The sequence below is a fragment of the Mobula hypostoma genome, chromosome 11, assembly GCF_963921235.1.
Source record: "Mobula hypostoma chromosome 11, sMobHyp1.1, whole genome shotgun sequence".
Lineage (NCBI taxonomy): Eukaryota > Metazoa > Chordata > Chondrichthyes > Myliobatiformes > Myliobatidae > Mobula > Mobula hypostoma.
The window spans coordinates 103,933,490-103,947,790 of record NC_086107.1 but is presented as its reverse complement, the minus strand read 5'-3'; the positions used below and the strand labels follow the sequence as shown (position 1 = coordinate 103,947,790).

The window sequence follows — 14,301 nt, the reverse complement described above, 5'->3', positions numbered from 1 at the left end:
TCAAAAAGTGGCCAGTTGTGAGGCCCTGAGAGCGGGTCCCAAATAATAAATAAAATAAATAATAACGATAAATAACAAATAATAAACAATAATAAATAAATGGATGGCCCACAAATAAATAAATACTACTGAAAACATGAGTTGCAGAGTCTCAAAGTGAGTCTGTAGGTCATGGAATGAGTTTAGAGTTGTGGTGAGTGAAGTTATCCACACTGGTTCAGGAACCTGATGGTTGACGGGTCACAACTATTCCTGAACCCGGTACTTTGAGACCTAAGGCTTCGATATCTCCTTCCCTTTGGCGGCAGCAGTAGGACATTTCAGTGAATCAGACTTAAGGGGCAGAGAGAGAAATATTTCCTTTGGCGGGGACTGGTTTGGGAGATTCTAATCGGGGAGTTCAACCCTGTTAGAACCAGGCTGCATAGGTGTGACGTCAGGAAGTATGTCGTCAAAGGGCGCTGATAGTTGTGAACTCACTCTGGTGGTCTTCTGGACCTTCCAAGGTTCAGAAATGAAGTCTTAAGATACTGGGAATATAGAGCAAATATCTGTAACAATATTTAAAATTTAGACAGGTAGGAAAGGGATAGAGGGATACAGGACTAATGCAGGCACACGGGATGAAACTTGGAGAGGCATCAGGTCCTCATGGACGCAGTGAGGCAAATGGTCTGTTTCAGCTCTATGCCCCTATAAGACATTGTTCAATTGAATGGCAGGGTGGGCTCAAGGGACGAAACGGCCTCATCCTCCTCCAAGGTTTGACACATGATGCATCTTGTTCTATTACCTCTGTGTGGATAAACTGGCTGTTGCAGTTCCACCATTACAGAAGTGAATACACTTCATAAAGTTCCCTGGCTAAAATAATATTTGGGCACTAAGCAAGCTTTCAAAAAAGGAGGTATCTCTTATTGGGTTTGTCCCCCACTCGGCAGAAGGTACTTCCTTATCTCTCAGCAGCTGGATGTTACTGACAAGGCGAGCATCCATTGCCAATCTTCAATTTCCCTTGAGTTGGTATTGAGCTGCTTTCTTGAACTGTTGCAATCCTCGTGGTGAAGGTGCTCCTACTGGACTATTGGATAGGGACATTAAGGATTCAGACTTGTGACAATTTATTTCCAGCTCAGGTAGGTGTGCAACTTGGACGGAGATCTCCCCCTATCTTCAGCCTGGTGTTTAGAATGTTACGAGAATACACATAAAATTAAGATGTTTGCTGGCCTGGGCTAGCATCAGTGGCATCAGCAGTTGGTCTGCCACCTGCCCTCAGGGGAAGGAGAGATAAGGAACAATGGAGCAGCGTCTGGAGATGTGTAATGAAGGGATGTGGGAGAGAGAGCTGTCTGGAGCGGCTCCCCCCTTTGAACCCTGAACTGTTTGAAGTGATGGACAGGCGATACCCCAGCAGGGGGATAAAAAGGGACAGGTTCGCTAAGACAGGGACACACGCCACCTGAGGTAACGAGACCCTGGAAGCGGTACGCTTCTCACGAGTGGGTGAGAAGTACCAGACAACGACCAGGGTGGAAAGGTACGATCAGCGGGAACTCGGTGTGTGTCCGCCCTTGCCTGGGTGCCGGGTTCACTGCAGAGGATCGACCGCATCTGGAGGAGGGGTCACAGTCGGTGACCTCAGGTGACATCACCAAGGACCCGCCCAAAAGCTATTTGTGAGCCATCTCGCTGGTCTGTGAGTGAAGCCGTGTTCTGAATGATCAGTTGTTCCTATTCTATGTCTCTCTTCCCCCACCTTGTCCATCGCCATGGCAACGATTACTGCGAACTGAACTACTAACTGGACTGAACTTTGAGTCATTTTGAAATTGGTCATTTACCCCTAGACAACGATAGAGCTTGATTGATGCTGTTATCTTAATTCTGTGCACATGTGCGTTTATCATCGCTGAACTGTTGCATTTATTATCCTTTCGATTAATGTGTTGCTTGTTTCTTTAATAAAACTTTCTTAGTTCTAGTACTCCAGACTCCAACTGAGTGATCCATTTCTGCTGGTTTGGCAACCCAGTTACGGGGTACGTAACAAGAAGCATTGCAAAGTTAAACACAGAAGTGACTATTGATTCCCTCATGTCTCTACTGTCAACCTGATCCTACCTTCGCTCAGAGTCCTGCAGTTCTTCCAAGTAGATATTCAGGTGCTGAGGGTTTGTGATTCTACCACTGCGCAGACTGGAAGGTGATGTAGACACCCATCCCCCATCCCTGACTCTGCCTGCTGTTTCATCCACCTCCCTGCAACTAGGAATTATTTCCCTGAAAGGTGTAGTGCCACACCAGTGAAAAGTTAGCCGAGTGTATTTTGTAGATTTCCAATCCAAGAACCTATCCACGAATCTATGACCCACTGAAGGGTTAGTTTCAGCTAGTGTATTGCGGGCAGTTGAGTGCCATGACTGAATAGCTTCTGAATTAGACTGAGGTGAGCTGTTTCCATAGAAGAACTGTGATGGGAAGCATGAATCGTCCAACAGGTCATCAGTTAGAGAGGAGCATAGAATAAGCAAGTAACAGGCTACTTACCACCTCCATTCTGGTGGCAGAGATACGGGAACCTCCAGACGTTTCCAAGTCCCACAGAGAACCCCACCTGGGCCAGGATATACTGCAGCTTGTTCCCCCATGCCGGTCTGTGAGGCTGCTCCAGCACCAGCCCCGTGCTGGACTCAGTTGCAATGACACTCTGGGAGTCCGTCTTGCTCTTTCCCATTAGAGGTCAAACGTGAAGGAGATGCAGCCGGGTGGCGGCGAGCTTTCAAGCAACTAGCTGGGGGGAGGGAGGTAAAATGCAATGCGTGATCTAGAATCCCAACATCTGAGGTGCCTCATTACAGCAGTGGAAAATTCCACTGGCACTATCTTCTAAAAGCAGAGAAGTATCTCAGTACCAAGATCACACCATGTCAGTCAATGATAGGAACACATCCAAGTATAAGGTTTCATTCTCGAACATAATTCTTGGCAATGAGTTCCAGATTCCTGCCAACCTCCAATGAAAAACTCTTTCTTTATCTTTCTAATAATTACTTTAAAGCTATATTATCTAATTTTTGAACCCTCCCCCCCCCCACCACTGGGCCCTTCCAACGTACTATGACTTTAAATATTACGTATTTCAACTAAGTATCGCTTGGCTTTCTCTATACCAAGAAGGAGCTCATCTTTCTGCTTAAATCTCCTTTGTATTCTTTCAACTCCTTTCTAAAATAACACACACAAAATGCTGGAGGAACTCAGCAGGTCTGGCAGCATCCATGGAAATGAATAAATAGTCGACGTTTTGGGCCAAGACCCTTGTTCAGGAAGTGGGAGGGGAATAAATAGGTGGGGGAGGGGAATGGAAAAAAGGACTAGCTAGAAGGTGATGGGTAAGTACACAGTCAAAGAGAAGGAGAGCAGCAGAGATCGCAAGAGAGAGACTGAACTCTCATCAAAATGCCTACCCTGAAGAAGTTTAAATCTTCTCATCAATGGGAGTTCAGTAAGACCCTCTCTCACCCACTTCCCGGGATGCTGATTGGTGGAAGAGATAAAGGGCTGGAGGAGGGGGGGACCTGACTGGAGAGGACAAAAGATTATGAAAGAAAGGGAAGGAGGAGGAGCACAAGAGGGAGGTGATGAACAGCTAAGGAGATAAGGTGAGAAAGGGAAACAGGAATGGGGAATGGAGGAGGAGGAGTGGGGTCCCTCTGCCCCAAAGATTTGTCAATTATCAAATGTTTCAGTCCCTACAAAACAGGAAAGGAAACATATTTCGAGAGCACTTTTCAAACACACAGGTTTTTTTTATTGATTGGGTTAGTGAGAAGAAGTTTCTAAAATGAAGGAATTTCTCGCTTGAGAACCTCTGCTCTTTCCCGTGTCATGTGGCAATAACAGCCAGTAGAGACATGACTTTAAGCTTCAGCAAGCACAGTCTGCCTTGTGTTCACTGCATCCTTGCTGGGAGGAGATTAAACCAGTTTCTGAGTTCTTACCAACACAAACAAAATGCCAGAGGAACTCAGAAGGCCAGGCAGCATCTATGGAAAGAGTAAATCGTTGACGTCTCTTGTTTGTTTCTACCACCCAGTTTATGGTACCTCCCGCTAGAGAGAGATTTCCAAAGAATGAAAGACTCATTAGGAACCCAAATGCTTTGTTACTGTAAATGTCTCCTTGTCTCTATTTTCATAGCTTAATTAAAAAACCCTCTCTCTGCTTTCCTATTTGCTCCCATACCTCTCCACTAGTTTATCATTTCCTGTCAGTCACTTTATGTACAGATACTCCCATGCCCAGCATCCCTTTATGTACCTACAATTAGTCTATTGTATATAAGATAATCTTATGTATTTATATTTGTGATTTGTATGCAGCTTTGCATCCTGCATTTAATTTGTGATTTTTATGCTGCTTTGCATCCTGAGTAATAACCACTTCGCTCTCTGTTACACTTTGCATAACCCTTCAGGTTTTCTATTGTACTAGGCTCTTGGTACCTGGCAAAAGCTCCTCTTTATGAACCTATCCTGTGCCCTAGACACTTGTCATGCGTAGATAAGGCAGTCCCACACTGTTTTCCATGCTAAGATACTTCCTAGGCTGGGACACATAGTCAGTCATGTAATCTGGGGTCTTTGGGTGGTTTGGGTCTTTCAACATCAGACACTCTTGCCCAGGCGACCCAGCCAGGGTTGATCAGGCATCAACCCAGCAGGCTGTGTGACGGTCCTGATGGCTCTTTTCTTTGCAACCCTGGTTAATGCCGAGGAGAGTAGATTCTGCAGAGTGAGCAGCCAGCAAAACATCTACACTCTACCTCTACAGGCTCACACTCTGCCCCTCACCCCTGTCTTTGGCACTGCTCTATCAGCTCCTGGCATTTGGCTTTCTTACATTCATACGCCTCCTCAATCTGGTCTTCCACTAGGAACATACAACCTGAATATCTCACATCTGTTTAATAAGTTCCTCCCATTGCTTCGAGACTGATTTAACTTCAAGTGTCTGTTGTTGGACCACTTTTATGAGATCACTTCTAAGTCCAGTAACATTGGCTTCCTGCCAACCTTGTACCATTACACCTATTTTTCTAAATCTAATTACAATCACTACCAGCAAAGTGCTCCCCCATTAAAACATCTTCTACCTGTCAAGCCTCACTCCCTAAGACTCTGTGCTCCTGGTGTGGCCTCTTGTACATCAGTGACACCCAACATAGCCTTCCGACATGTCCATCCAGGGCCTCATCTACTGTCATGATGAGGCCACACTCAGGTTGGAGGCGCAACATCTTATATTCCAGCTGGGTAGCCTCCACCCTGATGGATGGACATCGATTTCTCGAACTTCCAGTATGCCCCCGAATCTTCACCATTCCCCATTTCCATTTCCCTCTGACACCTTATCTCCTTGCCTGCCCATTGCCTCCCTCTGGTGTTCCCCCTCCCACCACTTTCCTTTTCTCTGCGGCCTTCTGTCCTCTCCTAATAGATTCCCCCTTCTCCAGCTGTATCTCTTTCATCAATCAACTTCCCAGCTCCACTTCAGGCCCCTCCTCTCCTGGTTTCACCTTTCACCTTGTGATTCTTCCTTCCCTCCCCCCACCTTCTTACTCTGACTCCTCATCCTCTTTCTCCAGCCCTGATGAAGGGTCTCGGCCCGAAACACCGACTGTTTACTCTTTTCCATAGATGCTGCCTGGCCTGCTGAGTTCCTCCAGCATTTTGTGTGTGTTACCTAACTAAATCAAGAATTGCTCTTGTTTCTCGTTGGAGCTGCTAGCTACTGGTAAGAAACAACCTCCGCAACACAAACTAAGAATTCTGTGCTCTCCATAACAATGATACTGACTAATATTAGCAAGTCATTTGATCCCTCGTTTATAAAAGCACGGATGGTCTTTTACCTCAGCACCACTTTCTTGTGCTAATTCTGAATCTTTTGATTCCCTTCCTATGAAAAAAATCAATTGATCTGTGTGTCTCAGCGACTGAGCCTCCACAGGCCTCATGGTTAGATTATCTACCACAAGTCAGAGCAGAATCAGGCCATTCGGCCCATCGAGTCTGCTCCTGGCTGATTTATTACTACCGTATTCTCCAGCCTTCTCGCATAACCTAGGATGTCCTCATAAATCAAGCGTCTAGCAAGCTCCACTTCAAATACACCCAGTGACTTGGCTTCCTCAGCCGCCTGTGGCCATAAATAACATAGATTCACCTCCCTCCGGCTGTATCTGGGGATGAAGATTTTTGTTTTATTCAACTCTGTCCTTAACAGCTTCCTCCTTATTTTGAGACTGTGATCCTTGATTCCAAACATGCAAAACCTGGGAAGCCATCAGCTTCTGGGCCTACTCTAACAAGCTCAGGAGAACTTTTAAGATTGCCTCCAATCCTTTAAAACTCTCTACTAAAATATGTACACAGTATCACAGTATGGTCCCTCATAGCACAGATTTGTCAACCTAGAAATGATTCTGCTAAATCTTTTCTGCAGGTGCATCCTTAGACAGAAAAACTGGACCTGAACATAACACCCCAGGTATCTATATACTGTAAATGGAGCAATATTTTTTCTCATACTCAAATCAAATTTAATCATCATTCAAACCATACATAGATACAACCGAACGAGAGTGTTCCTCTGGGGCTAAGGTGCAAAACATTCAAAATAGCAGCCAAACATTCAAAAATAGCAAATAACATAATTCAAAATATCAATCAAAGAAGCATACTAACTCAAAAAACATACATAGTCCAAGATTCTGAACGACAGTATCCAGAAATCGATGGTAGTCTCCTGGCAGTGTACAGACGCATGCAATCCAGCCTGTCATTCCACTGCTCGAACACTAGAGGCAGCACTGACAGGCAAGACCAGGCCCAGCTAAGTTCAACTCTGCTGCCGTGTTTCTGCGTCCCTCACCTGGCCGGCAGCAGCAGGCAAACTTGAGGATTGAGGCCTAGTTCTTGCTACAACTGAGGCTACACTGCTCCCATACTCAAAATCTCTTCCAACAAAGACCAACATACTGTTTGTCTTCCTGATTGCTTGCTACATATTCACCTTCAGTGATTTGTAAACAAGGTCACTTAAATCCCACTGAATTATCGACACCTTTCAACTTCACATCATTTAAAAAAAACAGCATGCCCATCTTCTTTCTACCAAAGTGGATGACCTCACATTACTTTCCACCTTATATTCTATCTTCCAAGTCCTTGCAGATTCACTTAGGCTCAGATGGCGGTGAAGACCAAGTCACTAGGAGGTTGAGAGACCTTTGATTAGTACAGGCGTCAAAGGTTACAGAGAAAAGGCTGGAGAATAGAATTGAGAGGAAAAGTAAAGCAGCCATGATCGAATGGAGAAGCTGACTCGATGGGCCGAATGGACTAATTCTCTTCCTTACGTCATGGCCTGATCTACACTCCCCTGAAGCCTCTGCACCTTCCTCATCGCCAGCACTGCTGAAGGCCTGTATAATGGCACAAAAGGTTTGAATCCATTTACAATCTCTTTGCGTACTCCACGAGAACTTGCATACCCACCTATCTTACATTACATTTGGTCCCCTCACCCATATCACTGATTCTAGGCATGCAGTATGAAGAGCAGGATCGACCTCTCACCATTGAGTACCATCTACTGATAACAAACCAATTAACCCCTTTGACTCATTTCCTATCTTTAACCGCAACAGTTTGCTGTCTGCTAAGAGCCTTTGGTTACCTGTAACTAACCATTGTAACATCAGTTGTCAACCTTTCCATTATCACACTTCACACCAGATCACATTCACCCATAAGCACAAGTTTTGTATTAGATTGATTCTAGCAACAACACTTTTCAGTACAGACGATCTGGTTTCAATTCCCACTGCTGCCTGTAAGGAGTTTCTACGTTCTCCCTGTGACCACGTGGGTTTCCTCCTGAGTTATACCATACGGTAGGTTAATTGGTCATTGTAAATTGTCCTGTGACTTAGGCTAGGGTTAAATCTGGGGATTGTGGGCGGTGTGGCTCAAAGGGCAAGAAATGCTAGTTCTGTGTTGTATCTCAATAAATAAACAGAAATGATGGAGGAATTCAGCACGTCAGGCAGCATCCATGGAGGGCCTGACAAAGGGTCAAATTGTCCCATGATTAAATCGAGGGATTGTTGTGCGGTGTAGATATTCCGTGGTGTATCTAAATATTTGTAAATAAATAGACACCCTTAGTTTCAAATCTCTCTGTGCATGCTCCCTCCCACCTTTGTAGCCCACTCAGCCCTGAAGTACTCAATTACTGGTACACGCATTTCCAATTTTGGCCTGAACTTTAGACTCTCCTGCACTAGTTACTGTGCTTTTAGCTACTGAGACTTGATGTTCTTTACACAGACACACAATCTTTTAACCATCTACACTTACACTTATTTAATCTTGCCTGATAACACTCCCATGAACTGCACTGTGAATATGGAGTATGTTAAAGGCAATATAATTAGTTTAAACACCAGCTCAGGTAGACTGGAAAAGCAGAGTGTTCGGAGAGGTTGAGAACGGATTCTTTGGCAGCGAAGTCTAGGCCCGAAGCAGATCGCTGGGCTGCATATTCGAGACCTGGAGCAATTCGCCATGGGTCCTATGTGAGGTACGATCTGCTGCTTGGACAATTTAAACACCAGCCCAGATAGACTGGGGGCTCCTCTCTCCATGGCACTGAGGCTGCGAGACTGCCCTCGGCTACAGTGCTTCATGTCTGCGAACTTTGCAACGATTTGCACCGTTAACACGATGAACGGATGTTGAAGCTTTGGGCCTACTCTGGGGATTTGGATCTAAGGACTTAACTTGGTTTGGAATGCTGTTGTCGTTGCTCGCTTTTATTGTTTGCATGATTTGTGGTTTTTTTTCCCTCTTTCTCTGCACATTGGAGGTTGGTCTTTGTTTTTTTAAATTTTGTTCTTTTGGGTTTCTTGCTTTGCGGCTGCCCCTAGGCAGACAAATCTCTGGGTTGAATAATTTATACAATCTTCGATTATGAATGCACTTTCAATCTTTGAATCTAGTTTGGGGTTCTTTTACCAGTAAGTGAGTACTTCAGCCGCACATCCCCAGGGACACAGAAGGAACTGAAAGACAACTGTGAATAAAAATAGCCATGAGAGAGGTGGTCAGTTTCACCAGTCTTTGCACAAATAACTCACTGAAAAGAGTGGAGACACCAGACAATATACACTTAATGAGAGGCAGGAGAGGTACATACCTGCTGATGAATAGATACCACAAAAGGTGGAGGGAGAGGCAAACAGTGGGGAAAGAATCAAGGGATGGGGAAGGGTCCATGGAGGAGTACATAGGAGGACAGAGACAGACTGGGCTTAGAACACTTTTCACTCTGCGTGGCCGTGCAGTAACAGAAATGCTCCCACACACATAGCCTTCATTGCCACGCAGCTGGAATTTCCCTTTTTTAAAAATATGATGCTAATATTAAAATGCCATGGAACTTTCAGGCCGTGTGAAAATTTCCTTCTCAGAGCAATGGTTGGTCCATGTAGCTGTAAAAAAACAATTAGAGGGAATGCTGGACATAGAGGTAGAGTGGGAAGCAAAGCGATGCTTGTGATAACACCGATTCTTCCTACAGTAGGGACCCAAGAAAGGTGAAAGACAGCGAACATTGTGCAGTGATCTCCTAGAAGAGGGTGACAGAGACATGCCAGTGGGTAAATCTGCTCTGAAGGAGCGGATAGAGACGTGGTAGAGATGGCACAGATTGGGACGGTGAACCCTTTTGAGACCGAGCCCAAATCAGCAATTAAAAATTTGCTCACGTGCCATGGTAATTCTGAGCAGAGATTATCATAGGTTAATGGATTAATAACAATAATTATGGACTTTTTAAAAAAAGAAAAATGATGAGTTCTATTGCTTATTTACACGTGTTCATTGTTTTACTGTTAATAAAAGTATAACGGGGACGGACCGAAATAAACGAAGCATTATAGAAAACCTGTTCAAAAATTATTAATTTTTTAAAAAGACAATTGAAAAGTACCATAATTTCTAAATAGTATTATTATTTTACCTGTTTACTATCTAAATACTGAGGTGTACACCAGGTATGTGAAGACTTCAAAACACAACAACTAGCGTCACATGCTCTGGGTACGGGCATTAGTGACAAGGGTCAAGAGACACCGGGATATGGGCATCGGAGAGAGGGGTCGGGAGACACCAGGTAACGGGTATTGGAGAGAGGGACTGAGAGACACCGGGTAACGGGCATTGGAGAGAGGGACCGAGAGACACCAGGTAACGGGTATCGGAGAGAGGGGCTGAGAGACACCGGGTAACGGGTATCGGAGAGAGGGACCAAGAGACACCGGGTAATGGGCATTGGAGAGAGGGGCCGAGAGACACCGGGTAAAGGGGATCGGAGAGAGGGACCGAGAGACACGGGGTAACGGGCATTGGAGAGGGGGACCGAGAGACACCGGGTAACGGGCATTGGAGAGAGGGACCGAGAGACACCAGGTAACGGGTATCGGAGAGAGGGGCCGAGAGACACCGGGTAACGGGCATTGGAGAGAGGGACCGAGAGACACCAGGTAACGGGTATCGGAGAGAGGGGCCGAGAGACACCGGGTAACGGGCATTGGAGAGAGGGACCGAGAGACACCGGGTAATGGGCATTGGAGAGAGGAACCGAGAGACACGGGGTAACGGGCATTGGAGAGGGGGACCGAGAGACACCGGGTAATGGGCATTGGAGAGAGGAACCGAGAGACACGGGGTAACGGGCATTGGAGAGGGGGACCGAGAGACACCGGGTAATGGGCATTGGAGAGAGGGACCGAGAGACACGGGGTAACGGGCATAGGAGACAGGGGCCGACAGACACTGGGGTATGGGCATCAGAGAGAGAAGATGAGAGACACCAGGCAACAGGCATCAGAGAGAGGGGCCGGGAGACACAGGGTAACAGGCATTGGAGAGAGGGACCGAGAGACACCGTGTAACGGGTTTCGGAGAGAGGGGCCAGGAGACACCGGGTAACAGGTAACAGAGAGCGGGGCCGGGAGACACCAGGTAACAGGCATTGGAGAGAGGGGCCGGGAGACACAGGGTAACAGGTATCGTAGGGAGGGGCCGGGAGACACTGGGTAATGGGTATCAGAGAGAGGGGCCAGGAGACACCGGGTAATGGGCATTGGAGAGAGGGAATGAGAGACACTGGGTAACGGGTATCGGAGAGAAGGAACAAGAGACAACAGGGTATGGGCACTGGAGAGAGGGGCCGAGAGACACTGGGGTACAGCGTCGGTGAAAGGGGCTGAGGCACCAGGATACGGGTATCTGAGAGAAGGGCTGAATGACACCAGCGTACCAATATCAGGGAAAGGGGCTGAGGGACACTTGGGCACAGGCATCGGAGAGAGACATCACCCAGCAGGTTTGAGATAGCAGTATACAGGCATTGCTCAGAGGGGCTGAGAGACACCGGGGTACAGGCATCAGTGAGAAAGGCTGAGAGACACCAGTGTTCAAGCAACTGCAAGTTCTATAGAAAACACATTCTGTCATTCAGATACACTCACGTAGTCTCCTGTAAGCTCCCCAACACACTACTTCAGCGCCAACCTTTCCTGATGCTTCCTGATCCCTGCTTGTAGTATGTGAACACATTCAAACGCAGTACTTAGTAACAGCTGCTCACTGTTTCTGAAAAGCTAATCTTCAGTGTTGATTTCAACCACCACCCCCAGCCGCTCGCCCAATCAGACTCCTAGCACACGTGCCTTTGAGCCAAATGTTTGTGAACAGTGGAGACCATCGGACGCAATGTTCCCAGATAAAAGCAAATTTACCATGACCTCCCCCGTAACATGTCCCTTGCACTTGTCAAAAGCCTAAAGTTGGTCTACAATCCCTGACGTGGTACCTCCTGACCCTTTAACGTAGATTTAACAGGGCACTGGAACTCATTCTACCCCGTTCATCGCAGAGCACTGCCACGGGAATCAGAAGAGATTCAGTGTCACTTCAAACAGCTCATCCAGAGACACACACAAAATGTTCGAGAAACTCAGCAGGTCAAGCAGCATCTAGAGACAGTTAACCTTTTGCGCTGAGACCCTTCATCAGGACTGGAAAGGAGGGGGAGAAACCAGTAAAAGGAGATGAAGGCAGGGGGAAGTCAGTAAAAGGAGATGAAGGGAGGGGGGAAGTCAGTAAAAGGAGATGAAGGGAGGGGGGAAGTCAGTAAAAGAAGATGAAGGGAGGGGGGAAGCCAGTATAAGGAGATGAAGGGAGGGGGGAAGTTAGTAAAAGGAGATGAAGGGAGGGGGGAAGTCAGTAAAAGGAGATGAAGGGAGGGGGGAAGCCAGTAAAAGGAGAAGAAGGGAGGGGGGAAGCCAGTATAAGGAGATGAAGGGAGGGGGGAATTCAGTATAAGGAGGGGGAAGGAGTCAGTATAAGGTGGGGGAGGGGAGGTCAGTATAAGGTAGGGGAGGGGAGGTCAGGAAAAGGTAGGGGAGGGGAGGTCAGGAAAAGGTGGGGGAGGGGAGGTCAGTATAAGGTGGGGGGGTCAGTATAAGATGGGGGAGGGGGAAGTCAGTATAAGATGGGGGAGGGGGAAAGTCAGTATAAGGAGGTGGGGGAGGGGAAGGAGTACAAGCCAACAGGTGATAGGTGAGACCGGGTGAATGGGAAGGTGGGCAGGTGGGGGAAGAGGGAGGATAAAGTGAGAAGCTGGGAAGTGATAGGTGGCAAAGGGCCGAAGAGGGGACACCACAGGGAGATGATAGGCTGGTGACAGTAGCTTTGGGTTAGCTACAGGGCAAGGTGCCATCTGCACTGCCGTTTCCAACGTTCCAGGTTAGGTATAGAACTACGCTGAAGCCATTCCATCAGACAAGTGCTGCACATGCTAGAAAGGGAGCAATGTGTGTCCTCTATACCAGCCCAGAGCAGACACAGCATGAGGGTACAAACTGGGTGTTCCAGGCAATAAGCAGAGGCACCCAATTTTAACTGAGCCATCCACTTGCAGGCCAGCGTACTTTCTAAACAGTGAGCTGTGAAGTTGAAAGTTAATGGTGGCACTGCCTTGCACTAACAGCAGGGGACATTTGGAAAGTTACAGACAATTTTGACATGGATTGCACAAGTATCTGATGAGATTCCCGCGTCATACTGGCTAACGAGCCAATCCTGCCACCATCGCAGCTCTGTCCGAAACGCTGAGGCACAGGGTAACTTAACTGGATGCTTGAACTAACATTCTATCTGCTACAACTCCAGACCTCTAAAGGTTTTCAACACTTCTGCGCTGACCCAGGTCAGGATGCCTGTTCTGTTTCGCGACTGTATCTATTTCAGATCATCGCTTGACTAGCAGTCGGTACTCTGCCAGCAGTGGATACCTGATCGTACTCCTTCACACACAGGTCCCAAGGACGGCAGAAGGGTTGGGACTGGGATGGGATTGGTCTGGGGAGTGGGAGGAGGGTAGGACAAGGTCACGGAATGCTGAAAACTCTGTGGCGACTCCTACTCCCAGGGAGCCTGTTGGTTAATGATTACAGGGACTGTTTTCCGTAGGGCAGGTGTTCCACGTGACCTTGATTGAATAAGTTTAATATGTACATTAAATGTCAGAGAAATGTACGCCATATACACCCTAACATTCTATTTCTTCGCAAACATTCACAAAACAGAGGTGTGCCCCAAAGAATGAATGACGGTTAGATGTCAGAACCCCAGAGCCCGCCCCCAGCTCCCCCCTCCCACGCATAAGCAGCAGCAAAGAAATGACCTCCCCCTCCCCCACCAACAAAGAAGCATCGGCTCGCGTTTATTCTTGTGGAGTTTATCGCAGATTGAAACACAATCGAGAGTCATTCAAACCAATAGCTGGAAACGGGCCAAGAGAGAGCAGGGTGGGGTGCTGGAGTGTAATAGGAAAGAAGAACAGCAAGCACTGGGAAGGGCAGGGATAACAGGGAGGAAGGAGAGAGGGGGAAGGGGGGTGTAGGAGAGGGAGCAGAGGGGTGAGAGGAGAGGGAGAAGGGGGGAGAGAGGGAGTGGGGAGGGGGTCGGATGAGTAGCACAGAAGGGCGGTGAACACACTGAGTGGGAATGCAGGGTCTGACAGTTAGCGCTGTGAGGAGGGCAGAGGTAAGGGCGGGTGGCGGTGGGGGTTGGAGGTGTGCAAATCCTTTTATTCCAAGCTATGGATTCGGTGAGCTTACAGCCATTTGGCACTGAGCATGGGACAAAGCCTTTCTGGCCT

The 14,301-nt window shown here is 47.3% G+C and overlaps 1 protein-coding gene across 8 annotated transcripts in view; it reads right to left on the bottom strand.

Moving 5' to 3' along the window:
• LOC134354045 (sodium-dependent neutral amino acid transporter B(0)AT2-like) overlaps positions 1-14,301 on the bottom strand; it is a 49,642-nt gene that overhangs the window by 20,068 nt on the left and 15,273 nt on the right. For 5 of the 8 annotated variants that reach the window (XM_063062748.1, XM_063062750.1, XM_063062749.1 and 2 more), the window contains one exon: positions 2,551-2,794. In XM_063062748.1, the coding sequence (XP_062918818.1) occupies positions 2,551-2,737 (187 nt within the window). In that variant the 5' untranslated portion in view covers positions 2,738-2,794. Of the gene's footprint in view, positions 1-2,550; positions 2,795-11,605; positions 11,782-14,301 lie in introns of those variants that run through there. The other 3 variants (XM_063062747.1, XM_063062752.1, XM_063062753.1) reach the window with 3 other exon arrangements.